The sequence below is a fragment of the Pleurotus ostreatus genome, assembly GCF_014466165.1.
Source record: "Pleurotus ostreatus strain PC9 chromosome Unknown scaffold_2, whole genome shotgun sequence".
Lineage (NCBI taxonomy): Eukaryota > Fungi > Basidiomycota > Agaricomycetes > Agaricales > Pleurotaceae > Pleurotus > Pleurotus ostreatus.
In genome coordinates, this window is record NW_023503157.1 from 1525476 (window position 1) to 1550893 (window position 25418).

At 51.3% G+C, this 25418-nt stretch overlaps 13 protein-coding genes across 13 annotated transcripts; 7 read left to right on the plus strand and 6 right to left on the minus strand.

The window, feature by feature from the left end:
- Positions 1–87: 87 nt before the first annotated feature.
- On the minus strand, positions 88–2214 carry MAS2 (Mitochondrial-processing peptidase subunit alpha; the record flags this gene model as incomplete). Its single annotated transcript, XM_036772899.1, has 4 exons — positions 88–288; positions 340–1449; positions 1501–1673; positions 2160–2214. 4 exons carry the CDS (start codon positions 2212–2214, stop codon positions 88–90), a joined length of 1539 nt encoding a protein of 512 aa, XP_036634372.1.
- Positions 2215–2258: 44 nt separating this feature from the next.
- Positions 2259–3169, plus strand: PC9H_003307 (uncharacterized protein; the record flags this gene model as incomplete). Its single annotated transcript, XM_036772900.1, has 6 exons — positions 2259–2331; positions 2402–2597; positions 2646–2914; positions 2973–2998; positions 3049–3085; positions 3141–3169. 6 exons carry the CDS (start codon positions 2259–2261, stop codon positions 3167–3169), a joined length of 630 nt encoding a protein of 209 aa, XP_036634373.1.
- A 263-nt stretch (positions 3170–3432) lies between these two features.
- TSF1 (Elongation factor Ts, mitochondrial) lies at positions 3433–4509 on the minus strand (the record flags this gene model as incomplete). Its single annotated transcript, XM_036772901.1, has 1 exon — positions 3433–4509. The coding sequence occupies one exon, from the start codon at positions 4507–4509 to the stop codon at positions 3433–3435; it is 1077 nt and encodes a 358-aa protein (XP_036634374.1).
- Positions 4510–4592: 83 nt separating this feature from the next.
- PC9H_003309 (uncharacterized protein) lies at positions 4593–6547 on the plus strand (the record flags this gene model as incomplete). The annotated part of the gene is made up of 4 exons (XM_036772902.1): positions 4593–4927; positions 4984–5365; positions 5414–5676; positions 5737–6547. The coding sequence occupies 4 exons, from the start codon at positions 4593–4595 to the stop codon at positions 6545–6547; spliced, it is 1791 nt and encodes a 596-aa protein (XP_036634375.1).
- Positions 6548–6798: 251 nt separating this feature from the next.
- Positions 6799–8088, plus strand: RNY1_2 (ribonuclease T2-like; the record flags this gene model as incomplete). The annotated part of the gene is made up of 11 exons (XM_036772903.1): positions 6799–6996; positions 7053–7073; positions 7128–7179; positions 7235–7250; positions 7302–7362; positions 7417–7464; positions 7518–7559; positions 7613–7644; positions 7697–7836; positions 7889–7997; positions 8049–8088. The coding sequence occupies 11 exons, from the start codon at positions 6799–6801 to the stop codon at positions 8086–8088; spliced, it is 759 nt and encodes a 252-aa protein (XP_036634376.1).
- Positions 8089–9498: 1410 nt separating this feature from the next.
- On the plus strand, positions 9499–11604 carry RNY1_3 (ribonuclease T2-like; the record flags this gene model as incomplete). The annotated part of the gene is made up of 15 exons (XM_036772904.1): positions 9499–9681; positions 9733–9753; positions 9814–9865; positions 9924–9939; positions 9995–10055; positions 10111–10158; positions 10216–10257; positions 10313–10344; positions 10393–10441; positions 10494–10532; positions 10585–10689; positions 10750–10852; positions 10901–10971; positions 11166–11390; positions 11458–11604. The coding sequence occupies 15 exons, from the start codon at positions 9499–9501 to the stop codon at positions 11602–11604; spliced, it is 1194 nt and encodes a 397-aa protein (XP_036634377.1).
- Positions 11605–11867: 263 nt separating this feature from the next.
- Positions 11868–12425, plus strand: PC9H_003312 (uncharacterized protein; the record flags this gene model as incomplete). The annotated part of the gene is made up of 3 exons (XM_036772905.1): positions 11868–12135; positions 12186–12261; positions 12314–12425. 3 exons carry the CDS (start codon positions 11868–11870, stop codon positions 12423–12425), a joined length of 456 nt encoding a protein of 151 aa, XP_036634378.1.
- Positions 12426–12900: 475 nt separating this feature from the next.
- PC9H_003313 (uncharacterized protein) lies at positions 12901–14733 on the plus strand (the record flags this gene model as incomplete). Its single annotated transcript, XM_036772906.1, has 3 exons — positions 12901–12968; positions 13165–13369; positions 13471–14733. 3 exons carry the CDS (start codon positions 12901–12903, stop codon positions 14731–14733), a joined length of 1536 nt encoding a protein of 511 aa, XP_036634379.1.
- A 144-nt stretch (positions 14734–14877) lies between these two features.
- PC9H_003314 (uncharacterized protein) lies at positions 14878–16139 on the minus strand (the record flags this gene model as incomplete). Its single annotated transcript, XM_036772907.1, has 2 exons — positions 14878–15923; positions 15977–16139. 2 exons carry the CDS (start codon positions 16137–16139, stop codon positions 14878–14880), a joined length of 1209 nt encoding a protein of 402 aa, XP_036634380.1.
- Positions 16140–16285: 146 nt separating this feature from the next.
- On the plus strand, positions 16286–18214 carry PFA4 (Palmitoyltransferase; the record flags this gene model as incomplete). Its single annotated transcript, XM_036772908.1, has 8 exons — positions 16286–16431; positions 16486–16561; positions 16613–16741; positions 16838–17011; positions 17082–17167; positions 17232–17331; positions 17450–17564; positions 17757–18214. The coding sequence occupies 8 exons, from the start codon at positions 16286–16288 to the stop codon at positions 18212–18214; spliced, it is 1284 nt and encodes a 427-aa protein (XP_036634381.1).
- A 267-nt stretch (positions 18215–18481) lies between these two features.
- Positions 18482–20557, minus strand: PC9H_003316 (uncharacterized protein; the record flags this gene model as incomplete). Its single annotated transcript, XM_036772909.1, has 6 exons — positions 18482–19459; positions 19513–19641; positions 19707–19809; positions 19864–20000; positions 20085–20316; positions 20382–20557. 6 exons carry the CDS (start codon positions 20555–20557, stop codon positions 18482–18484), a joined length of 1755 nt encoding a protein of 584 aa, XP_036634382.1.
- A 240-nt stretch (positions 20558–20797) lies between these two features.
- PC9H_003317 (uncharacterized protein) lies at positions 20798–24236 on the minus strand (the record flags this gene model as incomplete). The annotated part of the gene is made up of 17 exons (XM_036772910.1): positions 20798–20968; positions 21022–21330; positions 21444–21485; positions 21541–21601; positions 21649–21676; positions 21736–21843; positions 21898–21924; positions 21976–22085; positions 22358–22459; positions 22512–22703; positions 22972–23316; positions 23369–23417; positions 23470–23514; positions 23570–23598; positions 23651–23808; positions 23879–24002; positions 24064–24236. 17 exons carry the CDS (start codon positions 24234–24236, stop codon positions 20798–20800), a joined length of 2073 nt encoding a protein of 690 aa, XP_036634383.1.
- Positions 24237–24527: 291 nt separating this feature from the next.
- Positions 24528–25401, minus strand: PC9H_003318 (uncharacterized protein; the record flags this gene model as incomplete). The annotated part of the gene is made up of 3 exons (XM_036772911.1): positions 24528–24950; positions 25018–25277; positions 25347–25401. 3 exons carry the CDS (start codon positions 25399–25401, stop codon positions 24528–24530), a joined length of 738 nt encoding a protein of 245 aa, XP_036634384.1.
- Positions 25402–25418: the final 17 nt, after the last annotated feature.

Below are 25418 nucleotides of genomic sequence, written 5' to 3' on the forward strand. Positions count from 1 at the left end.
ATGATATGGTTTATATTACCACAGGGCTGTGAATAAGTGGAGGATTTGTATGTATAACACTATTTATGAAGACGGAGCAATCATGCTTCACGAAGAGGCAACACTGTACTTCCTGAACACTGATTGCCAATCCCCCGTATCTTCATGTCCCATGCACACAACCGTCGGTTTATTCCCAGACTTGGGTCCAAAGATACGATTAGCGACACGCCGTATATCCTCCGCGCCGATAAGGTCAATTTTATCCGTCATCTCGGATACGGGGACCTTGCGATTGTGAACCAGGATCTATGGCCGCACGCGATCAGCTATATATACAATGGCGCGGAGATCACTTACCTGTCTACCCAAATCCTCAACCCCAACAGCCCGACTCTCCAAAGCCATCATCAAACTCGACTTAAGCTGGTTCTTCGCGCGGCTAAGCTCAGCTGCTGGTATCGGGGTATACAGCAACAAACTGAGTTGATGCACTAGATGCGGCATAATCTGCGACGGCGTATTCCCACCTCTTAATCCCGAAGAGGCAGGCACGAACGAGGCGAACAGGCCGAATAATGAAGAGTCGGTGTAGATGTGATGGAATGAGGCGCAGTGGTCGATTTGCGGGAAATGGTTGAGGATGTGGGTGTAGAGTCGGGAGTACATGCCCTTTCCTGGGCCGCCAGCAGAGAAACTGCCTCCACCGCCGAGGAGGACTTGCATCGTTGCGAGGGCGTATATGTCTTCGTCGTGGATGCCGACGCCCTCGAAACCGATATAGAGATGGTTGAACTCGGCTGAAGTGTCCCGTATGTACTTGTGACCACCCGTGTACGATGATTTCGTAAGTAGGGAAGGAGGATCAGATGGCGCGGGGGTAGAGGTAGGGAAGAGGTAAGATGCAGCACGGGTAAATTTAGACGGTGAGGGAGCAGAGGAGTTTAATAGATGCGGAGGTGGGGAGTTCTGCCGGGGTTGCGAGGACGATGTGTGAGTGGTGGAAGGTTTTAACGACGAGAAGTATTTGTCGACGAGTTCGACTAGTTCTTCATGCTGCATACCAGAGCCTGCTATGACCATCCTCTCCGGTCTGAACCAGGCTTTCATACCCCCGAGCAGTATATTCCGGTCAATCAAGTCGATTCTGTCCTCAGGACAGAGCATCGGATTCCCGAGACCTGTATGATTATACGCGACCTCGTGCAGTATTTCGGGGATGATCATTTCTGGTTTGGCTTTGATTTCGCGAATTTCGTACCGTGCAGCGTCCCGCTGGGAGAGAAGCTCTTCTTCGAGGAATCCAGGGTTTAGAACGGTGTCAGCGATGAGGGAGAGGGCCTGTGGTGTTGCGGAATTGAAGTGAGATGATTGGTACATTATAGCCTCCCGTGAGGATGAGCACATTATCTGGCCGCCGAGTGAGTGAATGGCAGTGAACATTTCTTCTTCTGACCGGGTTTCCGTCGTCTGTCAGTCACTTGTTAGTTCTCGAAGAAACGGTAGACACTATCGCCGCACCTTGAAAGCCATTCGGTCGATAAAGTGACAGACTCCCGACGTCGACGACGTCTCATAGCGTGTCCCAGCATCGACATAGAGACCAACCGACGAGAAGTGACCCGGGGTTGTTTCTGTCGCTACTCGTATTTTATTAGGAAGGGTCGTGTATTGGACATCCGGCGCAGAGGCCTCTACGGAGAGATTGCGAGGAGAAATGCCATGCTTCGAGCGGGGCAGGCGGCGTATGAGTGAGCTGGTGGTGGATCGCATGAAAGAGGACGCGCCGAGCACTTGCGCGTGTGCTAACTCAGCAAATGACTGAATATTCCCACGGTAAGAAAGAAGGAAGCAAAAAAAGCAGACCCGACCGTGATTTGAACACGGGACCCTGCGATGAGCTGCTCGCTGCAATCGCATGCTATAACCACTTAGCTATCGAGTCTTGCTGACATTGCATACCACACGGAATATGGTAGCGCCAATAGCCATTACATAATTGCTGCTGATATATATTCACAAGACGAGCCGCACCTGGCGGATTACAACTCTCCCGAGCTTCAGTCAATTCTCTCCGAATGGAACAGTCGCCAAACGGCTGGTGGGGACCAGTCACCGCAACGCTTGACTGGTGCGAGGTCAGTTCCGAGTTCATTCAGAGATGTAGATCGTCCACTCACGTGCGCCGCGGCACCGCTTGCTTGGCTTCGGTAGGCCAATTACCAGTTCTCCCATTACATTGCAGAGGTCGCCAACACCTTTTCCAATTTATTCACGATATGGCTCGCTCTGTTCGGGAGTGTTGCTGTATGGAGGGAATCGCTTCCAGAGAGGTTCCTGCTGGGCTGCGCAGTGAGTGGGCGCCATTGCTCGCACACGAGTCGATTACTAACAACGGGCGACCAGGGATTCGGTTTAGTAGGCATCGGGAGCTTCGCATTTCACGCTACGCTGCTCTATGAAGCACAGTTGGCGGATGAGCTTCCCATGGTCTACGTGGCGAGCTTTACGTTGTATCTGTTGCTAGACAGCAAACCCGGGTTCGACAACACCACCCGCCGATCCATCCTCTCTGTCGCGGCGCTCGTAGCATTTGATGTACTATTCACTTGGAGCTAGTGAGTACCCCACAACAGTCCCTGACCGCCCACTCACCTCTTCGGCAGTTACCTGTACCGGAATCCCGTGTACCACCAAGTCGTCTTCGCCAGCATCCTCGTTCTCGTTATCATACGCGTCACGACATGTCTTCGATCACCCCAGGCCAAAACACGCATCCCCGATCACAAAAAGACCCAAATAACGCGTCTCTTCACAACCGGTGTTCTATCGTTCGCGACTGGGTTCTTGATCTGGAATCTAGATAACATCTTCTGTGGCAAGCTCACGAGCTGGAAGGTGTCTATGGGGTGGCCTGTCGCTTTCTTGCTAGAAGGTTGGTTACCCGTGTCCTCCTAATCCTATGTCGATAGACTCACGCTCTGATCTGACAGGCCATTCGTGGTGGCACGTCTTGACCGTAGGTGCTGCTCACTTTCGTCCATCTTATAAATGCTCAACTTGTAGTAGGGCTTGGGAACTCACTACAAATCCATTGGGATCCAATGTACGTTCGCCTCCTCTCTGACGCATCTGTTATGTACTGACGCCTTGCAATCTAGATTTGTGTGTTTCCCCTGATTCGTCCTAAAACTTGCCCCAACTAACGATTGAACAGGATTCTTTGCATGAAAGACGACCACCGCCACTACATCATAGGCTATAAGTATGGGCTCCCATACGTGAAACGCGTACTCAAGAAGGTCCAATAATTCCTCGGTCTGATATCTTGTCTTCAAATTTTGTATAGATGTCCCTAGATGTACTTTTCATGTATCTGCGTAGCGCGTACATGTGGTATCTTGTGAGGTGGGGTCATAAATCAAGCAAGGCATCGTTCATAAACAAAATCACCTATGCGTCACCCTGACTCTCCCCAACAGTCCATTTAAAGAACTCCAGTACCTCCACGCCGCCCATCTCCTGCTCCGTGATAAGGCCCTGCTCCGTCGCCCATGCGCGCAAGGCTTGTTGCACAGGCAGACCGTTGTATTTCCCTCGCAGCATCAGGAATTCCTGCTTGTACAACACAGTATCATCCTCCTCACCCTCTTTAACTGATAGAGTGGGGAACCCGACGATCTGCTTCGCTATCGAGCGTTCTAGTACCTCCAGCTCCTCTAGGAATTCCGGGTTCTTGAGGAACTGCGGCAGTTTGTGGGACTTCAACGCCAACATGGCGAGAGTGCCTATCCGGCCTTGCGTCGGGAATTCGGGATTGGCTGCCCCATGTGTGTACGACGCGAGTCTGAGACCGAAGGAAGGCTCCTCGAGTGAGGTGGCACTGTGTCCGACGGTGACGACGCGTCGTAAAGAGATGTTCTCCCCGACTTTGGCGATGGTGTCGCGGATAGCGTCTGCGACTGACGCAGGGCTGGAAGCCAAAAACGGTTGGTCTGGCGAAGAGGATATGAGCGGTGCACTCTGTATCTGATCCATTTCCCACTCGCGGAACAGCGCCTTGGTATCATCAACTATGAATGTCGCCGTGTACGCAATGTCCGCGGCCAACTGCCCAAAGAGCTGATTCCGTGCCACGAAGTCCGTCTCACAGTTCAGCTCAATCATAGATGCTGTGAGCCGCCCCGTCGGCCGTCCATCCATGCCGGGCTTCATGTTGCCGTTCGATAGTAAGGAAGTGCATATTACCCCCTCGGACGTTGGGCGACCAGCGACCTTTGCGGCCTTCTTGGCACCGGAAGAAGCGGAGTCATTGTCGATCCATTGGAGTGCGGCCTTAACGTCGTTGTTGGACGCGGCGAGCGCGTCTCGTGCCTTTGATATGGAGACTGTGGTAAGTTTGCGAATTTCGGCGACAAGTTTGGCGGTAGACGGGCTACCGCCAGGTGTCGAGTACGCTCGAGAAAAGTGACCAAAGGATAAGGAGTTTAGTGCGCGGTGCTGGTAACGCGTTGCGTTGAAGGACAGCATGGCTGATGAGTTTTGAGTTTTGGTGGAAGTCGAGTCGCGTGGAAGCGGACAACGGAAGAACGCGACGACTCGGAAAGGACCCTATGTCGCGTTACGTAATGCGGACCGATCAAAAAATTTGGGAGCAACCTTCTTCGCGCTTTGCATTTACGGTGATCATGGATTCCAGCCAGTTCAAGGCCCCGACCACCACGCCTCAGGATCTCCTTCTGATCCACGACCTCATTGCAGATCAGCTTACTCCTGTGGTCCCACACACGGAAATCAAGAAACAAATTGCCGTTGAGGATGATGATATATCGTCTTCGTCAGACGAGGATGAGCGTGTGGAGGATTCGACTGAGAAGGACGATGCAGAGGAGATTGAAGTGGTCTCTGACTTACTGAACGTTGATGACGATGCGGAGGATGGAAAGGGGTACGTACGTGCGACGCTACCATTCAAACTATTCGCGAGCTCATATATCGCATTAGCTCTGTCCCCTCCTCCGATTCCGAATCTAGCGTTGACTCGGAGTCGGACTCAGATATCGGGGACGACCCTGCTCAGAAGGGGGACCACTCGAAAGCACCAGAGCTCGACGTGGAAGACGACGACGAGAACGACGGTGCACTTGCTCCTGGCGCTGTCCCCCAGACCAAAAATGAGATTGTGGACGCAGATATCAATATCCCCGATGCAGAGGAAATCGGTGAACACGAACATATGGAGAAAGTGGGCGAGGTCATGGCGATTCTCGATAACAAGGCAGTCATCGTCAAGGGCGAAGCATCTACGAACGCAAACAGGGGCTCAGAAAGCGCGTTGGACTCGGATACGTTGCTGGTGTTTGAGGATAGGAAAGTTCTGGGCTATGTGCGTTGCTTGAATCTCTTTCCAAATGGCCATCTCACCTTCCTGTAGGTTTACGAGACCTTTGGTCCCACCTCTCAGCCATTCTATCAGGTGAAATTCAACCAAAAATATCCCCTGAACCAGGAAAAGGTCAAGACAGGGCGAGAAGTCTTCCATGTACCTTCACGCAGTAAATTCGTATTTGTACGCGACATCAAACATCTAAAAGGGAGCGACGCAAGCAACCTATTCGACGAGGAGCCTGCTGACCATGAAGTGGAATACTCCGACGACGAGGCTGAAGCTGCCGCTAAAAGTCGTCGGAAGAGAAAGTGAGTCCTGGTTTGCATTTCGTTGGTTGTCTTATCCTCATTTATCCGTGGAATTCGTAGATGGGGCAGTGACAGTCGTGCTGGGTCGGTCGCATCCTCGAGACATTCGACACCAGGTCCTTCTCAAATGCGAGATCAAGATTTGAGATACATGAGTGGAGACGCGTACGCCGAGAAATCACCCTATGATATCGATTTCACCGCAGCCCCTTCCCGACCCCCTCCCATGCCATACGATGACGATCCTTATGCCGACGCTTACATACCACCTGCTGCTCCGAGTCCCAGCACCTCGCAGCAACAAATATCCCCACCACGCAACGCTGGTTCAGACGAGTCGAGATTCCGACCGGTGCGCCCTTCGAATCGAGGTGGAGACAGGCGCGATGGGCGGCCACAAAGAGGACGTGGAAGGGGACGTGGAAGGGGTGATGCACCAAGAAGAGGAAGGGGGGACTTTGGGCGCAGCAATCCTAGACCCGGGCCTTACAACGCTCCGCCCGACTTGTCACCATCCCCGTCTTCCCCAATTGCACCATGGCCAACACAACCATATTACGATCCCTCTGTCTCCCCTCAATTTAGCTATCCTCCCCCGCCGCCATCGGATCCGTCAGTGTCATGGGGTCTTCAGCCTTCTTATGGCCCGAATGCTGCGAACTTCCAACCATATGTTCAGCCGCACATCAACCCGCGATTCGCTTCCATGTTTGGTATCAACCCGAATATGGCGCCGCAGACACAGCACATGGCATTTGGGCAAGGAACCGGGCAAGGTACGACGATGAACGTGGGTGATGGGAGGAATCAATCTACTCCCAATTGGTCGGATGAATGGACAGTCCATCAAGGCAATCCCCCTAGCGGATAGAGTTCGAGTTCTATGCACGCACTTGTGATTCCATTCTACGAGTCCCACTTGGTTAGGCGTATCTTGGGCGTATCACGGTGGTTTGCTTCTGCCTGACATCGCTGAATGGACTTTCCCCGGTTCCGTGCCTTGGCGGGGATCATGTTGATCGCTCCAAGTGCGGTCGTCTACGGACGTCAAATTCAAAGGGTTTTATGGAGGCCTTTGGGGTTCAGTAGTCCTAGTCAGTGAGCAGCATCGCCCAAGCCGCTATGTTCTACCTCTTCCTTGTTATCCCAGTCCATCTGGCTTTAGCATCTGCCCAAAAATATCTTGCTCCCCAGACACCGCTCAGCTTTGTTGGCGATACGAACACTTTAGCCTTGAGTTCGAGTTGTCCTTTCGACAGTCCTGTTTCCTGTCACAACTCCACAGCTGAGAGGAATCTTTGCTGCTTTGAGGCACCAGGAGTAAGTTGCTCGAGTCTTCGTGTGCCCAAGACTACATGCCATATCCACTACTCTAGGGCTTGTTACTTCAGACTCAGGTGTGTAGCGACTATTTTGTGACTAAGGGCAAGAAATGACACTGTATCTACTAGTTTTGGGACACCGCACCACCGACTGGTCCTACTGATAGCTGGACTATTCACGGTAAACTATATTTCGCTTCTCCTAGGGATGCCATAGTTCTCATCGGATACACAAGGGTTATGGCCAGATAAGTGCGTAGCTTCCATCTTGCATAAATCGCTAGTTGATCTCCTAACCTACAGTTGCGACACTTCGTTTGAACAAAACTGTGATCCATCGCGAGCCTACACAAGCATCCCCTCTGTACGCCACAATGGTGAAAATATACCCATGCACATACTTATTGTTACGTGTCAGCTACTTATCAAAAATGAGGCTGCCGATGTCCTGGAGTTCATCAGACAAGTACGTCTTTATCGTTGTACTTTCGGAATGCGGTGATGATTACTTGCAACAAGTACTGGGTAGACATCAATGGTCAGAACGAACGTTTCTGGGAAGTAAGTTGTGCCTTTATTTGGCTCTTCAAGTTGTATGAACGGTTTGAGTTCAGCATGAATGGAGCAAGCACGGTACTTGTATGAGGTGAGCACGCGTACAAACGTCCGCGAAGAGCATTGCTACACACTAATCTTAGCACTCTCGAGCCTAAATGCCTTCCAGCTGGAAGCAGCAGGGGCGCGGAGGTAGATGTTCTATATTCGCAGCAAATGCAGCGAATAACATCTTTGGCTACAGGCTGTTGCGTTTTTCAAGACCGTGGTAGCCCTTTTCAAGGTACGGGGCCAAGGTCATCTATTTGATAGCAATTTCTCATCCGCATACTCAGTCTCTCCCTACATATGGATGGCTTTCGAGCCAAGGGATCTTACCATCGTCCTCCCAAACCTTCACTCTAGCGACGCTCACAGGGGCACTTACTACGGCCTCAGGGGTGGGTCTTACATCGCAAAGTGTTCACTAGTTTACCGCTCACAAGCCCCACTTAGGGCTTTACACCTCAACTTGATTGCAGAGGCCATAATCTAGAGCAGATCAGCTGGTATTTCAATGTAAAAGGATCTATCATCGACGGTGTCTTTCTCCCCATTAGTAAGACAGCTTTCTTGCCCGTACTTTATCCTTGGTTAAGTATTGGCTCTAGACGCTCCGAAGAAAGGATCCTGCCCATCAAATGGTATAAAATATCCTCCGAAACACAAATCGCCCGGATCACCTTCTCCGGTGGGTACTCATTTTCATGCAACGATGTACCAACCATCTCAAGTACACCTTTCTAGACCAAGCCAGTGAGTTGAGCGGCACTTCGTCAAGTTCGGTTGCTCTAACAGATGATCCATTCAGAGTCCAAGTCCACCCAAACCAGTGTGTATTAACCTTCCAAGATTGTTAGATGTTTCCTCACGAACGTGCGGTTTAGACTTCGGGCGACCTTCCCACCCGTGCTACCGTCCACGCGCTTCCAGTCCGGTCCAACGCGACTCTTGGCGGCCTTCTGTCTGCAGGAACCTGGTCTGTTCAGACGCTTGCAACGTTTAGTTTGAGTGGGACGCCCTCAATATTTATGTTGAGCTCCTCCAAAGGAGCCTGCGGTGTTCGCGACGGTGCCTTTAGTTGCGGAAGTCGCGTCGAGGGGACTCCATTTTCTGCCGTGAGTAATCATACCGTTGGGATCAATTGAGTTTACCCCTGATGGTCCGTTGTGATAACTAGATATCTTCTTCTGGCCACCTTCTCCTCGCCTCAGGAGGGTCAACTGCGTGGACTAGCGACGCTGCTCCAAGTGATACCGACTCCATGAAAGTATTTACCGGTTCCAGCAGGGATGCAGACTTTACGTTAAGTATAGTCGAGGCATAAGGATTCGATGCCCCTGTGACCCCCTATGTACCAAATCCACTCTAAGTGTTTCGATTCCACCTCTCCTCTTTTGTTCCTGATGCTTCATGTCCATTTTGAGTTCATTTGAACGTTCGACGTTCGGAGATTCTCCACTTCCTAACGTTAATCGGTATGTACCAGCCTTTGAACGGGCGCCACATGGCAGTGGAGGTACCACGCTGACCGGGTTCGGGGTACTGTGTATTCCGCTGATGCTAGAAGTATGTTCCCCTTATCTCTTCTTCTCGTATGGCCTTTCTGATATTTATGTCAAACAAGGACATATGCCACTTTCTACATCCGGGGATGGCCTGGTTTATAATTGGCATCGCCCGTGGCAACCTGACAAGAGTGCAGCATGAACATGCTGATCTCAGTACGAACCATGCTGCACGAAGTTCACGAAGGCTATGGTTCCTCTATTCTTATCGCTTTCTGGCCGGGCTCAGCTGCTTCCGTGCGCTGATTGGACCAGGAGCGATGGTAGTAACCTCAAATAGCCCGGTATAAGAAGGCTTTGCTGGGAGCAAGCCACTGTTACCGCTCACGAAACACACCATGCTCCGCTTGATCGTAATTGCTGCTGTAGCCAGCGCGAGCTTAGCTTCCCCATTCTTCTCCCAGCCTTTCGATTTGACGACACGAGCAGATTCCCTGACATCTAGCTGCTCGACAACGGGGTCGGCGTCTTGTCACAACACATCGTCTGTGTCCAACCTCTGCTGCTTCGAGTCTCCTGGAGTACGTTGTCGTCATTTCCATTCACCCACATCATTTTTCACCGTCTACTAGGGACTGCTCCTACAAACTCAGGTACATCATATCCATCGTACACTCGTCGATCCACGTCCAATGTAGTAACCCCGGAATTAGTTCTGGGACACCAACCCTTCTACTGGACCTTCTGATAAGTGGACCATTCATGGTGAGGATCACATCATCTTCAAGATCTGACGACGACTGATCTTGTCTTGAATTCATAGGGCTATGGCCAGACAAGTGAAATCGAACTGAATCAGTATCACCCCGCTGGTTTGCTAACGAAATATCTCAGTTGCGACGGGACCTTTGAGCAGAACTGCGATCCTTCCCGTGCATACACGAACATTGCTTCGGTATGTATGCTTCCCGTTGCGACTCGCTTCCTCAGGCAGCTCACTTTCGTGTCAGCTTCTGAGCTCCGGTGGCGCAAGCGATACACTCTCCTTCATGCAGACGGTGTGTGTACATCACTTCTGATCCACCTATCACCTTTTAATGGGTCATGCCTTGTAGAACTGGGTGGATATCAATGGCCAGAACGAACAATTCTGGGCGGTATGTGGCGCTTGGTGTATGATACGCCTATTTGCATGTTTACGCACAGTACCAGCACGAATGGAGTACCCACGGCACCTGTATGAGGTATGAATGGGTACTGTATCATTTCCTCGTTTATTGACGGCCTTCAAGCACCTTGCACACGTCATGTATACCAAGCGGGAGTGTCAGAGGTACTGAGGTGCGTCGGATGGCTTCAGCACGTTTTCTCAGACTGATTGACGTCTGGTTAGGCAGTAGCATTCTTCCAGACTGTTGTCAAGTTGTACAAAGTACGCAAACCGTCTCTCCAACGCCGTGACAATTTATCCGAATGATCCATAGACGCTCCCAACTTTCGACTGGCTTGCTGGCCAAGGAATTAGGCCTAGCACTACACAGACGTTCACATTAGCCACCCTGACATCAGCTCTCAAGACTGCTTCTGGAGTGCGCAACAATCATACCTCATTTATCCCGTCTCAATGATCAAATGCTTTATTTACGCAGGGCTTTACACCTGCATTGGACTGCTCTTCTGGTGCATTGAATCAGATCAGTTGGTACTTCAACCTTCGAGGTTCCATTATTGACGGCACGTTCGTTCCGATAAGTAGGTGCCCCGCGCCGGGATCTATATATTGTTCTGACCATTTGGTAGACGCACCGAAAGCCGGCTCCTGCCCATCTAGTGGAATCAGGTATCCCCCGAAGAGCGGCTCTGGTACTCCTGTAAGCTATAGTTGACCCGGCGACTACACGAGCGTTACTGACAGTTATTTAGACTACTCCGGTGAGTCTAACTCTCCGGCTTTAACACTACAGCACGATAACCATCAAATTTCCGGATATCGTAGCCTTCGGTCTGTACCTAGTTTCAAACGCACTTCCGCGTCTTCGTATTGACCGAATCCATTCCCCTTCAGAACCCTGGTGGATTACCTGCCAAAGCTACGATCCACGCCATTAGATCTGGTTCTCAAATCGGTGGCCTACTGTCCTTGGGTACCTGGTCCACGCAGACTCTGGCGACTTTTACCTTGACGGGCACAGCTTCGAGTTTCACGATGACTTCGTCGAAAGGGAACTGCGGTGTCAGTGGTGGAAGTTTTAGCTGCGGCAGTGGTGTGAGCCCGACGACCTTCTCTGCTGTAAGTGGCGAGGCTTCCTCTACATAGCCTCGATGGAGGCAAATTGACAATTATTCAATCGTCGTAGGTAACGTCAGGGAGCGACCTCCTTCTCGCTTCGGGTGGATCGACGGCGTGGGGCAGTGACGGTACACCTAGTGGCTCGACTGTATTCACTGTATTCACGGGATCCAGCCACTCGCAAGATTATACCTTGACTATCGTGGGTGCATAGAGTAGCAGTCTTGATTTAGGAGGATTTAGCTGTCGACATGTGTATAAGTGACTTTGCAAATATTATCTAACACCGACTATCACCGCACCGCCTCCCTCTGTCTCTTGCAGATTTTCTTCCTCAAACATCTTCTCGGCTTCGAAATCTCCCAGAGGCAATGAAGCAGGACCTCCGCTGATGCAGGACTCTATTATAAGTAACGCAAGGCTCCAGGGCGATTAAACTCCACACCAGAAAATCGTCTCCGAGTCTCGCAAGCATCCATGTCGACCACAAAGCCCTCGCGTAACAGCCCAGCCCTCCACTTGCAGGTCCTACCAGACCGTTTCTTTGTCGTCAAGTTGGAAACTGGGCAGGCGATACCCCCATGCGTCTTGAAGAACCTCACAGACGATACTGGCCGATTCTTCTCTCTGACAAGAACAAACGAAGAGGTCTCGCTAGTGGGCGAGGCTAGCGCTACCATGCCCGACTACTGCAAGCAAAATGCCGGGTGGATGTGTATAAAGATAGCTGGTCCGATGGACTTTGGTACGTTTCTGTCGGCTGAATGATCCACAATCAACTTATCAGAAATGCAGCCTTGACCGGGATTCTGTCTGATCTTGCGGCCGCGTTGAAAGTGGCCCAGGTCCCCGTCTTTGCGATGTCGACGTGGTATGTATGTTTTTCTCCTGCATGGACATTAATGACTGATTCGGGTGCGTAGGAACACAGACTACGTGCTCATTCCCGCAGAGATGATCACAGATGCTATCAATGTCTTGGAAAGAGACGGCTGGATTTTCGACCAGGGGGCAAGAAGGCAGGCAAGGCTCTAGGTGCGTCGATCCAACATTAATTTCGCACTGAATCCCTGACTCAACCACAAAATATAGCTCTCTATCGCTGGTAGTCGGCTGCCTGCGCTGCCTGTGTCGCCAAATTTACGTATGAAATTTCGTCGTCGAACCGGCCTAATTTCGTTGAATAAAGTATATATCCCATAATAAGCTGTATAGTTTAAAGTAGTCCAGAGCTGTGTCGATTGTCGATTGTATGATGTATCACCCAATTATGCGGTCGCAAATACAATTTCCAAAAAAGGAAGTTTGGCGGGATGGCCACCACTGCAGCAGTGAAACCTTCGCCTCCTTTACCAGTAGTGCTCATTGTTGGCCACATCGACCACCGGGGACGTGGCTTTCAGAGCCACCACCATCTTCAAGCACCTATTTACCCTTCAATTCTTGCGCTGTCTCTCCACCCACAAGATACACTTGCAGGTGCCAAGAAACTTGGACGCAACTCGAAAACATGGCCTCCTCGTCGAGTAAGACATCCGCTGCGCCCCAGACGCGCCAGAAGCGTATCTTGCCCTCAAGGTCACGTCGGGGTGGGCCCGGCGTCGGCAGCTGTGAAGTCGACGTGATGATTTTGGATACGTACAAGCGACAAGGTGCTCCTCTCTTCTGCTTATTCACCGGGAACACCCCAAGCTCATCGCGCTCTCTGTTCACTAGCTGAGAATGAACCGTTGATACCCGCAAACACCCCATTTCTGCTGACTACGGACAGTAGCCAAGTTCCATTGGCATCGACCTCTTCCTCTGCACCAAATACGAGTCTTCTACAGCTCAACCTTTCTGCTCGGGAACGGTATTTCGACCGGCCAGACGTTATCAAGGCGTACAAGGAGCAGTTGACCATACAAACACCCGAATATACCCAGCTGAGCGAAGATGCTAGCGTCGGAGGGCGGTTTCGTCCACGAGGGGTTGAAGATGTGCGTCCTTACATTCTCTCAACTGTATCGGCTGTAGTTGACGGTGTAATAAATCCCCTCTGTTGTATTGTTCCCGTCATACACACATTCATCCTCAAAAGCAGTCGACAATAGATACCTCCGATACTGCTTACGAGAAACGACATCGCAAATATGAGACGTTTGAAAAGCGGCAACGTTTGCGCGAGAAGGAGAAGCTCAAGCATGAGCAATATAAGCTGAAGGAGCGGATAGACCAGCTGCGTGCCATGGACGGCGCGGCTTTTTTATCACTACCCGCTTCAACCTTCACCCCGCCTCCCGGACACTCGGCCAACGGTGACGCCGAAGAAGACGAGTTTCCAGGCGCACACATCAACGGCGCTGCTGCATACAATGAAGGAGAACGACGCCGGAAGGAAATGCTTGATGTTGCCCTGTCGCTAGAAGAACGCTACCGCGTCCTTTTACCACCTGACAGAAACAAGAAGCCGCCAGGTAAAGCTGCGACCGTCACCGTCATACCAGAGCCAGAAATCGTGAACGAACAGATTGAAGAGGTCGAGTCTGAATCTGAGCCTGAGGAGGAGGAGGAAGAGGAGGAGGAAGAGGAGGAAGAGGAAGAGGAAGAGGAAGAAGCAGAGGAGGAAGAGGAACAAGAAGCACCTCCCAAAGTACAGAAGCAAGCTGAGAAACTGAAACTACGCATTCCTGCCAGGGCAAAGAATATACCGAAGCCGCCGTCAAAAGGGCCTTCCAAAGCCAACTCACATTCGCCGGTCAAGAACAAGGCGAAACACGACGCCCCCATTGTCGTCAGTTCTCGAGATACGGAGACATCGTCGCCCACCGTGTCTTCAAGAGCTCAGGCTGAACGCTCGTCTACTCGGGGGTCCGACATACGGGTCATCAGCGCTCCCAGTCCTGCCTACTCCAATCCTGAAATCGCTGTCATGGAGGATGCTAGATCCCATGCACCCGAGGTTCCAGCACCAGTCGTGCCTAATGGACCTCCGCGTAAACGTCGAAGAACTCGCGTTTCCAGCCCTCAGCGCGGCTCCCTTCCGCTTATTGAATCCATCTCTGCTCCCCTCCTACCTCGGGTGCCCATCACCATCGACCCAGATGAAACCAGGAGCGCGCTCGTGCTTACCGCCATCCGCACCTCGAAGATGCCCAGAGCGAGGAAGGTCCAGAGGCATCATATGGCATTTGGATTCAAAGTACCGCCAGAGATAGATGAGCTTAGAGACTTCGGGCTACCAGATTGGGTCACAGATACACAAAGCGTAAACGATGATTGGAATCATCTGTCATCTGAGGGACTATCAGGAGAACATCATCCGGACAGTACAATTGGTGTTTCCGCATCTCCCCCGGAGTAGCCTTTCTCTGTAAAGTAATTGTATCTTAGTCGCAACTAGTGTACAAACCCACTACCTGCTTTCGTGTCCATCTCACATATAAAATTATCTTCAGTCACTTTGTAAAACTAAAAGAGTCTATTAAATTGCTCTACGACAGCGTTCCTACTCTTGAACGGACGCTCGCACAACGTCACCTACAACACCCCTTTGAGCCAGCGATACATCACGGCGATGGGCGAGGACAAGTTGTGAGTGCTTCAAAGGACCAAGGTTCGCGTGGGCTGTAACGAAATCCGACGGCACCTGAGGTGCGTACTTCGAGTAATCACCACCAATGGTCTCCAATACCCATTGAGTTCGATCAGTCGATTCCATGAGTGCTGCTTCGGCAGGATTGAGAGTGGTTGACGCCGAAGAAAGCTGGGCATAGGTGCCAATGGGGTTTAACGTAGAAACGATATCCGTGGCGACGATATCGGGTGCAGTGGCACCAGCAGCATGAGGGGGAAGAGGAGGAGTCTCATCGGGATCCCATTCATCAGGCTCGTTGTCGGCGTCTGCTTCTTCAAGCGTGCCTGTGACAGGCGCCAACGGATTGAAATTCACCGGCGCAACGTCCTGGTCAACCTTGGGCCTGGGCTTGCGACGCTGACGATCACGCTTGCGTTGTGCATCGGGCGCGTTAGAGGAGCGCTGGGGACGAGATTGACGATTCGGAGTTGCAGGACCCCTGGGTTTCGTCGACGATATCTCTACTCCGTCGTAACGGCTGGGCTTCCGTGAATTGTCTGAGCTGGATACGCTACTACCCCCTCTCAATTGCTGTTTGTTGCGAGCTTCCTTCGCGAGAGCTGCCTTTTGACGCGCTGGAAGCAGAACTGTCCATTTCTCAGCGTCAGCGAGCGTAATTGCAGGGGGTCGTTCATCCCTTTGGGGAGGTCTCTGATCGTTGGTTGAGCTGGTTGATGTCGGGTTTCTCTTGGGTGGTGTGGGACGGTTCGTACTTGGCTTCAACGAGACTGGACCGTCTTTCGGTGTCGACGGGTCTTTTTGCGACAATTGCTGACGCGCCAAGCGCTGGGCGAAGCTCAAGTTCCCAGAGCTGCTCTTCAAATAGGATATGCTCGGTTTGAAAGACCTGGAGTTGTCGGCAAATGGTAGGTAGGCCATGTGAACATTGGGATTTCTCAGGACATCCTCGCGACTAGCTATTCGACAAAATCAGTAAATGTAAATGGTCAACAAAGGTCCCAGAACTCACGTATCGAAAGTCCATGGTAGCTAGACACCCGGGGGTGAGAGCTATTCTCCTTTGTAGGGGGAGTCGCATCGTCCTTGGGTCCTGTGGAGGACGTGGAATTCAGGCGGACTGTTTGCGAGCACGGCCCTCTGCGCGCAATCCGCTGTACCCCGAGCCGGTGCATTGTGAGGATGTGGAAGGACGAGCGGAGGAATACGACTTGTCGCGTCAGAGGCCGTTGCCGTCTGATTCTAACACAGACACACAAGCGCGGCGAGCCCGCGTAACATATTCAATACGGCCTGCCTTTGCCCACACTCTTTGCTTTCGATGCACCCTATTCTCGGTCGGATTGTCGTCAATTTTGTTCTCTGTCTCATCTGCTTCATAGCATACTCTTCGCAAATATTCATAATATGGCCCTGGTACGGCCGTGAGGTCTCGGTCGACCTCCTTACATTACTTGTACCATTCAAGTAAGCAGCGACGCACTTGCCGTCCGGCGGAGTCATTGACACGGTTTATTGCAGTCTTTTAGTCGGCATGCTCCTTTGGAACTATTTCTTAACTGTAACCACGGACCCAGGCGGCGTACCTGATAATTGGGTGCGTAATATACTTCGGACGCCGAGATACGTGGAACTGAAGTGATTCAAGAAACCGGACACGACGGAAGACGGGTATGAAGTCAAGAAGCTCACTGGAAAGCCGAGATATTGTCGATTCTGTGAGAAACCCAAGCCCCCCAGGGCTCACCACTGTAAAGAGTGTAAACGGCAAGAACTCGTTCACTCGACGTGTTGACTCCTGGAGCTTACTTGACGTTCCACAGGTGTATCTTGCGCATGGGTACTTCAAATCCCCTTCTCTACAGAAGTTCAGCATGATGACAACCCGCTTTATAAAGATCATCATTGTCCCTGGGTGAATAACTGCGTCGGCCACTTCAATTACGGTCATTTCATTCGGTTTCTCTTCTATGTCGACCTCGCCTGCTCGTATCATCTTGCAATGGTAACCAGTCGCGTACGGTCTGCTTGGGGAGTTCGCGTATGGGTGAGTCAGCCGCGCCACGCATCGTGGCGAATGATCAATGATTGACGAATCCGTTGGGTCTATTAATAAGGACGAGCCCTCGGCGTCAGAATTAATATTCATGATCTTGAATTATGTCGCATGCGTACCCGTTCTCCTCAGCGTTGGAGGATTTAGGTGCATATTCAACCACTTCTCATTCCTGAGGAGTTGCAGGTCTGACGATACCCTTTGTTGGCAGTATCTACCATTTGATATCCCTTCTCCGAAATACCACCACCATCGAGGGTTGGGAGAAAGATAAAGCTGCTACAATGGTGCGCCGCGGAAAGATTCGCGAGGTAAGTGCAATAATTTCCTGCAAGTACACAGCTTGACCAATTTGCTAGGTTAAATTCCCCTACGTTCGTTCCTTTCCTTAATACTATCCCGCTGATACTGAGTCTGAGTCACTTACAGAACCTAGGACGACGTCGCAACTTAGAGTCCATACTCGGTACTAACCCATGGTTGTGGTGCTGGCCGACCGTGACGCCGGGCACTGGGCTGAAGTACGACCTTGCCGAGAACGAGGGTGAGTGGCTCGAGCTCTCAACATTCACCAAGCGCGCGCGAGAGCAGTACGAGTCTGGGAAGTACGCCTGAGAACAAGTGTCGGATAGGGTGTAAGAGATGAACTTTGTTTTCATCTTCCTTTTCTCAATCTTTCCTTTTTCTTCGTTTAGCGTCTATCAGGGCAGCGAGTGATCTAATCTCGTCTTCGTAGATACTACCATGGTCTGGCCGCCGGAAGACCCAGACGCCAGAGAGTACGATGATAATGACGACGACGGGGCCGGGCAATTCGAACTTCCAGAATCTCCTTGGACATACGAGAACGGCGCGCTCAACCCAAGCCTTCAACCCTATAACTCTGAGCTACGCACCTCTGCTCTGCAACGGCGTCATAAACGACAGAATCCACAAACTCAGTCAAATACAAACGCTGATGAACATGTATATGAATCATCCGAATCAGAGAGTTCATACCAAGAATTCCCCAGGAAGCGTAGAGGTTCAGAGGGCTATGAAGTTCGTCCTGTCGATCGCAACGAGATGTTGAGGCGTTATCTGGAAGAGATAGGGGAGGCACCAGGACGTTACCATAGATATATTCCGCAGCCAGAGAGTGCCAGTGAAGACGATGAACTTCCTCTAGATCAAAGCCCAATACCGGCACATTGACGGACATATAACATGTTCGTCGTTCGCATTTACTTATTTATCGCAGTCACTTGCATAGTACATGCTGTCTATTTATCAATAGGAAGGGATTTAGGTGTGCGGAATCGGTTTGGCTGGCATTCACCGGTGAGATTAATTGTACAAGATGATACAAGAATGTAAGTTGACTATTACTCTAGTAATATACTCGAGAAAATGAAAGGCAAGAGAATGAAAGGCAAGAGCAAGACAAAACGAATAACGTATATACAAGCTAGACACCGGTCTTCATGACGTTCTCTCCATGTGGATATGCCATGCTGCACCCCCCTTCTCCGTCACCTCAATGATATTCCAACCAGAGGCGAGGTCGAGCGTCCAAACCTTCGAATCAGGCGTTGGTTTGGCCTGCCCATTCAATTTTACTCGAACATCGTCAATGGACGCAGCTGGTTTCCTCTTCTTCGACTTGACTGGCTTCGGTGCAGGCTTCTTTACTTTCGGCGGCCTCCCTCGTTTGCGAGCGATCTTCATCACAGGCTCCGCGTCCTCTCCCTCCTCGTCCTCCTGGTCTCCATCACTAGCATCATCCCCCTCTTCTTCCAAAAACACAATCCGCGAGGTCTTGACAGATTTCTCCCCAGGAGCCAATCGCATTACCCAAGTGGTTACGCCGTCCTGGTTGTCTAGCCCTATCATCCTATTACTTGGCTCGATTTTCAATTGAATAAACTTGAATGAGTGTTTGTTCTCGGGGTTGGGAGACTTCGAGGGCTGTGGTGTGGCTTGTGGTTGTAGATGCGGGAGAGCGGCTATCGCCGGGGATGCTGTCGCTGTTCTGACTGGTTGAGATGCTCCTGCTGGTGCGAGCTGCTTGACAGGTGCTGCTGTTGCTGGGATAATTGTCGGTGTCAACGTTATTGGCTGCGCTTGGACGCGTGGTTGGGGCGGGGTAGGAGGCTTTGGTGATGCTGACGGAACGGAAGTGATTTGCGCAGGGATGGGGAGAGCAGTAGGTGGTGGCGGAGCAGGCGAAGCGACGGCTTGTTGCTGTACGGGGGCAGGGGGGGCACTCGGTGCAGGAACGCGAAGCATTACAGACTTTGATGTGGATGCTGCTGCTTGAGGTGGTGATGTATTGCCGTTGTGCAGCGCCGCGTGATTCATGGGTGGGACTTTGAGCTTGAGTTTCGTAGCAGAGGGTTTGGCATACTGTGGTAGCGCATGTGGGGCAGGTAGGTCAGACATAAGCTGCGCAAAATAATCCTACGATATGAATGTGTGAGATGACTTCGCCGACAGGGAAGAAAAGCATATACCCGTAATGTTACAGCATCCTCCCATATCGGCGTATGTTCTTGATTGAAAGTTGTCGCATTCGAGAACACAAGTTCTACATCAGCTGCAAATTCGGCAGACGTCTCGTAGTCCTTGCGCTTCAACTTCCTCTACACATCGCATATCGCGAGTCAATCGCAAATCCAATAATACGGTGTCGCGCTATGCTACTCACAAATATATTCTCGATGCACATTGGCCGTTTGATTATCTTGTAGTATATTGCCCATTGCTTTTTGTTGGGCAACTCCATGAATTCGGTGGATATAATCCGGCCCCTAGGTCCACCTGGTCAGTATCCTAGAAATGATGATCACCGAAGCGCTACGCACGTAGAGTCATCTGCCTTGTCCACCAATTTCTGCAAACGGGCCTTCAGTAAGCGGTTCATACTGGGTGGCTTTGATTTCGCGCCATCCTCGCCCTCTTCGTGGGGGACCATCTTGTTGTACGTCTTATTCGCCAATTTCTATTCGCAGATACCAGTCAATCCCATATCCCGTGATATCCCTCACCTCAACACCCACAAGAGACAGCTAGAGATACTACGCACCTGCAGCTCCTTCGCGTCGCGCCATATATCGCTCTCTTTCTGATTGTACTGCTTCGCGTTCTTGAAGCAGAGCTCAAAATCCTGTCGCACGGCTTCGAGTGAATCGTATGCGCCATCCTCGATCTTCTTCCTGATATCTTCCAATGCAATGGGGTGCGCAATGAGCACGTAGTAATCTGGATAATGCTTTCTTGGTGGTTGGTGCAGGAAATCAATGGACATGATCCGGCCTCTGTATTGAGTAGACGGTCAGCGGGCGGGATTGAGTGGGAGGATTGAGAAGCATGCTGTACGCACTCTTTGTTCGTGGCGTCTCTGACCGTCTGCCACAGCTGCAACGCCCTTTCTCTAAGTCCCTCATCGTCGTTCCCGGTCACGTCCACTGTAGGCTCTAACGCTGGCGTCTCCGCCGGCTCCGCTTCCTTGCGCCTCTTCGGTCGCGGCACCTCAGAAAATGCAAGCTCCCTCTTCATGTCGTCCGTACCACTGAAACCCGGAAAGTATGCGCGGAATTGGCTGGAATACACAAAATATCGGTCGACCCCTCAGTGCTTCGCCAAACTCTGTTTAGTGGCCCACTGACGGACACGTGATACGAATATACCCCTGTCACAATAGGAGATAGGAACCACGACGACTCGAATTCTACACTAAAACCTCGGTACATTGTCCTCTACGCACAGTGATCTATATGGTGCCGCACGTTCCATCTACTATATGGTAGGATTATTGTCAACTAATCTCGCGAGCGCGAGTGTCACTAGTCGTTTGCGAGCAGCGCGTGAATGATTGTTCAAGCCACCACTAAAGGCCCACGACGCGTCGTGTACTTGATTGCTCCGCTTCTTCACGGCGCATTTGCGGAGTAAGGATGCACCACCAGGCTATTGACCCAAATGTTACTGTTGCTTCCCACAACAAGCTACACTGAACTTACATGCTCGCCAAGGTAAGACGTGACATCGACAGCATAGCCGTTAACGACCAAAATACAACGCCGCTCGTGCTTCACCGCGTATTCCGTAACTTGGTCGATAGTCCATGTTTCACCAACCCACTCCTCGGGTTGTGAGGACTCGGATTCATTTTTGTGTTGCATATATTCTAGAGCTTCTATGAGGTCGTCTTTTCTGGCGCGTCGCAGTCCGCGAACAAGCCCAAGCTGGTGGAGTAGAATGATTACCCATTTTGACGGGTCCCAGTCTAGGATAGAGGGCCCCGAGCGGTAATCGTGGGGGAATGCATGCTATCGAATATGAGTAATGCCCGGCTCGACGGGTATTCAGTCACAAGGCTTACATGCTACAAGAAAATGTTGGGTATCAATACGAATTACGAGATTGGGCTTGAAGGACGTACGAAATTGTGGTTTCCTTCACCACTGGTAAGAACGGCAAGTAACTGAGTGCAGATCAATACGGTGGACGCGGTGACAGCATCAAATGGTAAAACCCACTAGGTTTCCTCTGGAAGTATCTTCATCCGAATAAGGTTGTAGTCCTTCCCAGTGTGCAAGGCTATCAAATGATAAGGAATCGAACCTACTACTGAATAGGTCACGCACGAATTGACAAGGAAAGTGCAATGCCATACTAAGCACGCGAGAGGTGTTAGCATGGCTTGAAGGCAGTGAGAATGGACAGATGCCTACTGGCTAATCTAGAGACAAGGCCAGCCCACACGAATGCGCCCAACGAATCTCTCCATAGAGAACCGATGGCCGTCGGGAGAAGCAGCCCCAAGGAGAGCGCCAAAGGTACTGATGGAGCGTAATGAAGTACGTTGTAAAGTCACAAATAATGCAAACGCGTACCGTAGTATTTATGCTGAAGACGAACCACTTGACAACATATGTCAGTCAGCGCCCATTGATAGAGCCAGCTAATTTCACCTGGATCGGAATCGAGATCATTGCGATCAACAAACTCTAATTTCCCGTAGTTGGGCTTGAAGAATATCCAGCCCATATGCGAGTAGAAAAGGCCCCTCGTGGCAGCATATCTAAATATTCACGGCTGACTAGGCCCAATCGACACGGCGCGCGACGAACTCACGGGTCTTGGACAGGGTCGTCTGTGAATCTCTGCACAAACTTGAGATCAAGTCACGACACAAATTGCCTAACGACAACCTACATGATGTAGGCGATGTCTGAGGCACCTGTGCGAGAGTGAGTCCTGCCCGGTACTCCTGACAATCGATGTACGTACCACCACTACGTTATCTATGAGCAAAGTCTCAACCGAAATGGTTAAATACGCGCCTTTATGGACCCCTGGAACGCGGAAGCACCTAAGAGAGCGAGGACTGCCCGAACGATGAAATTGGCCCTGAAGGCGCGATGGGAATACAGTCGATGATAGCCAATGGTTATACTGCCGGAGATACTGAGTGCAACCGAAGAAATGAAATCATTTGTTCACATACCCGAATTCCCCTAGTTGCCAGGCGCCGTATGATAAGGCGATGGTTGCCCATGGGACTGTCCAGAGAGGTCGCCTGTACGCCCCGACCACCGCAGCTACATGAACCGCTACAAAAAAGATTCCGTTGGTCCACCAGATGGGCGGGCGCGTCGCGGCCCCTTTCGTGGGCGGCGAGGGGGGCATAGGGGACGTTCTGGAGGGAGTCAGTTGCAGAGATAGTGGTGGTAGGAATTCAAGAGACGAAGGTGGGCGTTGCTGGTACACCATCACTGTTCTCGGTGTACGTAAGCTTCCATGCCCGAGCACCTAGGCTGAGGCCGAAGCGCGGATCCGGCATCGACATCACTCAGGCTTCTCCAGTGTGCTCGATCTAAGGTGCAGTGATCGGTCCATCATGAAATTTCGACCAGTCAGCGGCCCGTGTGGACTCTGCAAAGAATTTCTGAGATTCACCAGCCTACAGTTCTCGTTCAAACCACATTGTATCTGCAATCACCCTCACCTGCCGGACTCTGGTCTCGTCAGTCGTCCAGATCCCCCACTCGCCCTCGCCGCCGACACCCATGCCAAATCCCTCGCGCCGGTGAATCATGTCACTTTTGAGCCAGCTTCCACCGCTCAGGTGCACCTCGCGAACGCCGACGTCCAGCAGCTCCCGAAGCAGGGGCCCAACAGTGTCCGGATTGACACCCGAACCGGGTAGAATGGTCGTTGGAAATGGTTGGTCGGCGGTCAAAGTCGATATATCCGTGCACAGGGACTTTAATGTCGTTATAGATGACGGGGCAGTAGTGCCATTGTGACCACTGATTTAAATAACTTTCAAAATGTATAGGACACTGGGAACAGGATACCCACCTTGTGAGTATTCGAGACACGCCGCCAATGCTCAAGACATCACGCAAGGCTAAGCAATCTCTTCAAGCGATGTATTGGAACAAATTGAGACCGCAGTCTACCTTCATCAGCGTCCCTGGTCATGTCAAACGCCCTGTGAAAGCAAACTGGCATTTCATGAGACCTCATCTGAGTCAGAGCAAGATAGAACCATATACGCACCTTCCATTGGGAGGGCTTCATCTACCAAGCTAGAAACAGTCAATATATCAGCTTGGGGCTTCTCCCACCGAAGTAACGAACACTTTAGTGCGTTCGACATCTACTGTGCCTTCCTTTGTAAGGACACCAAACACGACGCCTCGTGCGCCTCGCCGTTTGAATGCGCGGATATCTTCAATCATCACCTCGAGCTCAGATTCCGAGTACAAGAAGTCTCCCGTGCGCGGCCTGATCATGACCTACAATGATAGATGATGGCTTGAGCACCTGGCCACCCGACATCGAAAGCTTCAACGCGAGAAGAGGTACCATTATCGGAATTCCATCAGCTATCTTGTGCACTCGTTTATAGAGACCCATGCTGGGAGTTGTTCCTCCACCGAGCCCTAGATTACCGCACAATTCTAGACGGTCCGCACCCCCGTCGACGGCACTAGAATACGAATCTCAATCCTATCGTCACGGCGTAGCATCAGGCAAGTAGTAAACCTTACTTTAAAGCTGATTGGACTGAATCGACGCAAACCTCGACGACGATTCCTGGACCAGCCTCAGACGGCTCGGGAGACGGAGTTTGCCTTACCGAGGGTCCCGACGGCACAGATGCCTCTGAACTGGCGCTAGTAGCGGCTACTAGTCCCGATGCGACGTGATAGTCAATGCCCATGGCAATCGGGCGTGTGGATAGCGGGGAAGTGGGGGTAGGTAGTGCGGGAGGAGGGAGAATTCATGAACGTCGTCCGTGGGGTCGCCTCTGGTCCGTTATTCGGTCCTGAATATGGAGCCGAACTTACACAGCGAAGGTGAAATCCACTAGTCCATACATGACTGATGCTACAAATTACAGGTATATATACAATATACGATGGCGGAATACGACACTACAACAGAATGAGGGATATATGAGTTGAGAACATGAAGTCCTGGAGTCCTGGTCTATGGCTGGATGGCGAGGTCACTAATTCGGGTGACCCAAGGCTTCATACTGACGCACAATATTCTTCACGTCCGGGCAAATGGCAAGGATCACCCTTTCCGAGTCTTCCTTGACCAAACCTTTCCCCTTGCTCTCCAGCCATCTCCCGAAAGCATCTACATCAGGCTTTCCACTTGCGTTTACGACGGCCGTGATACACGCCCCCTCTCGCACCATCTTCGCTAGCTTGTCGCGTTGGATGGACCACTTGAGTTTCCGCATGACAGGCAGCAGGATACGCGACACGGCCGGTGAAGAGGACTCGATGTCCGGCAGGACGTGCGACACGTGAAGTGACGTGAGTGCATTAAGATGCGAAGTCGTACGTCGACGAAGGAAGGAAGATATAACGCTGCTCGTACGCCTTCGCTGTAGGAGAAGGCTGGCTTCATATTGCCTAACAGACTTGAGCGTGGACAGACGGACAGACATTGTCACCTTAGTCACAAAGCGTGAATTAAGAGGGCCTTACGAGGGAAGAGTAGAGATAGGTCCCCGTGCGCCATCGTCGCTCGATGTTCAAACCTCGCATGACGCCCCTGTGGACCAGGTCGCCCACTGTCGGCCTTAGCGCGACGCCCTCAGCACTTTGGCCGAACAGCGAATGGTTTACCCTCGAGGGTGTGATGATACGAATGCGATTATTATGCAAAGCTTGGTCCGATGCCAGTTCTTTGAACAGAGGCGACACTTGAGATAACGACGCCAGGTCGGGAAGATCAAGGAACGAAACTACACAACACGCGTGTAACGTCCAGTTAGCATTCAATCTCATTGGGAATACAGCCAAAGTGAGCTCACAGATATACAGAATAACTTCAGGAACTACATCCAAGAGATTGTGAGCCATGGTCATGGTGATGGTAGTAATGA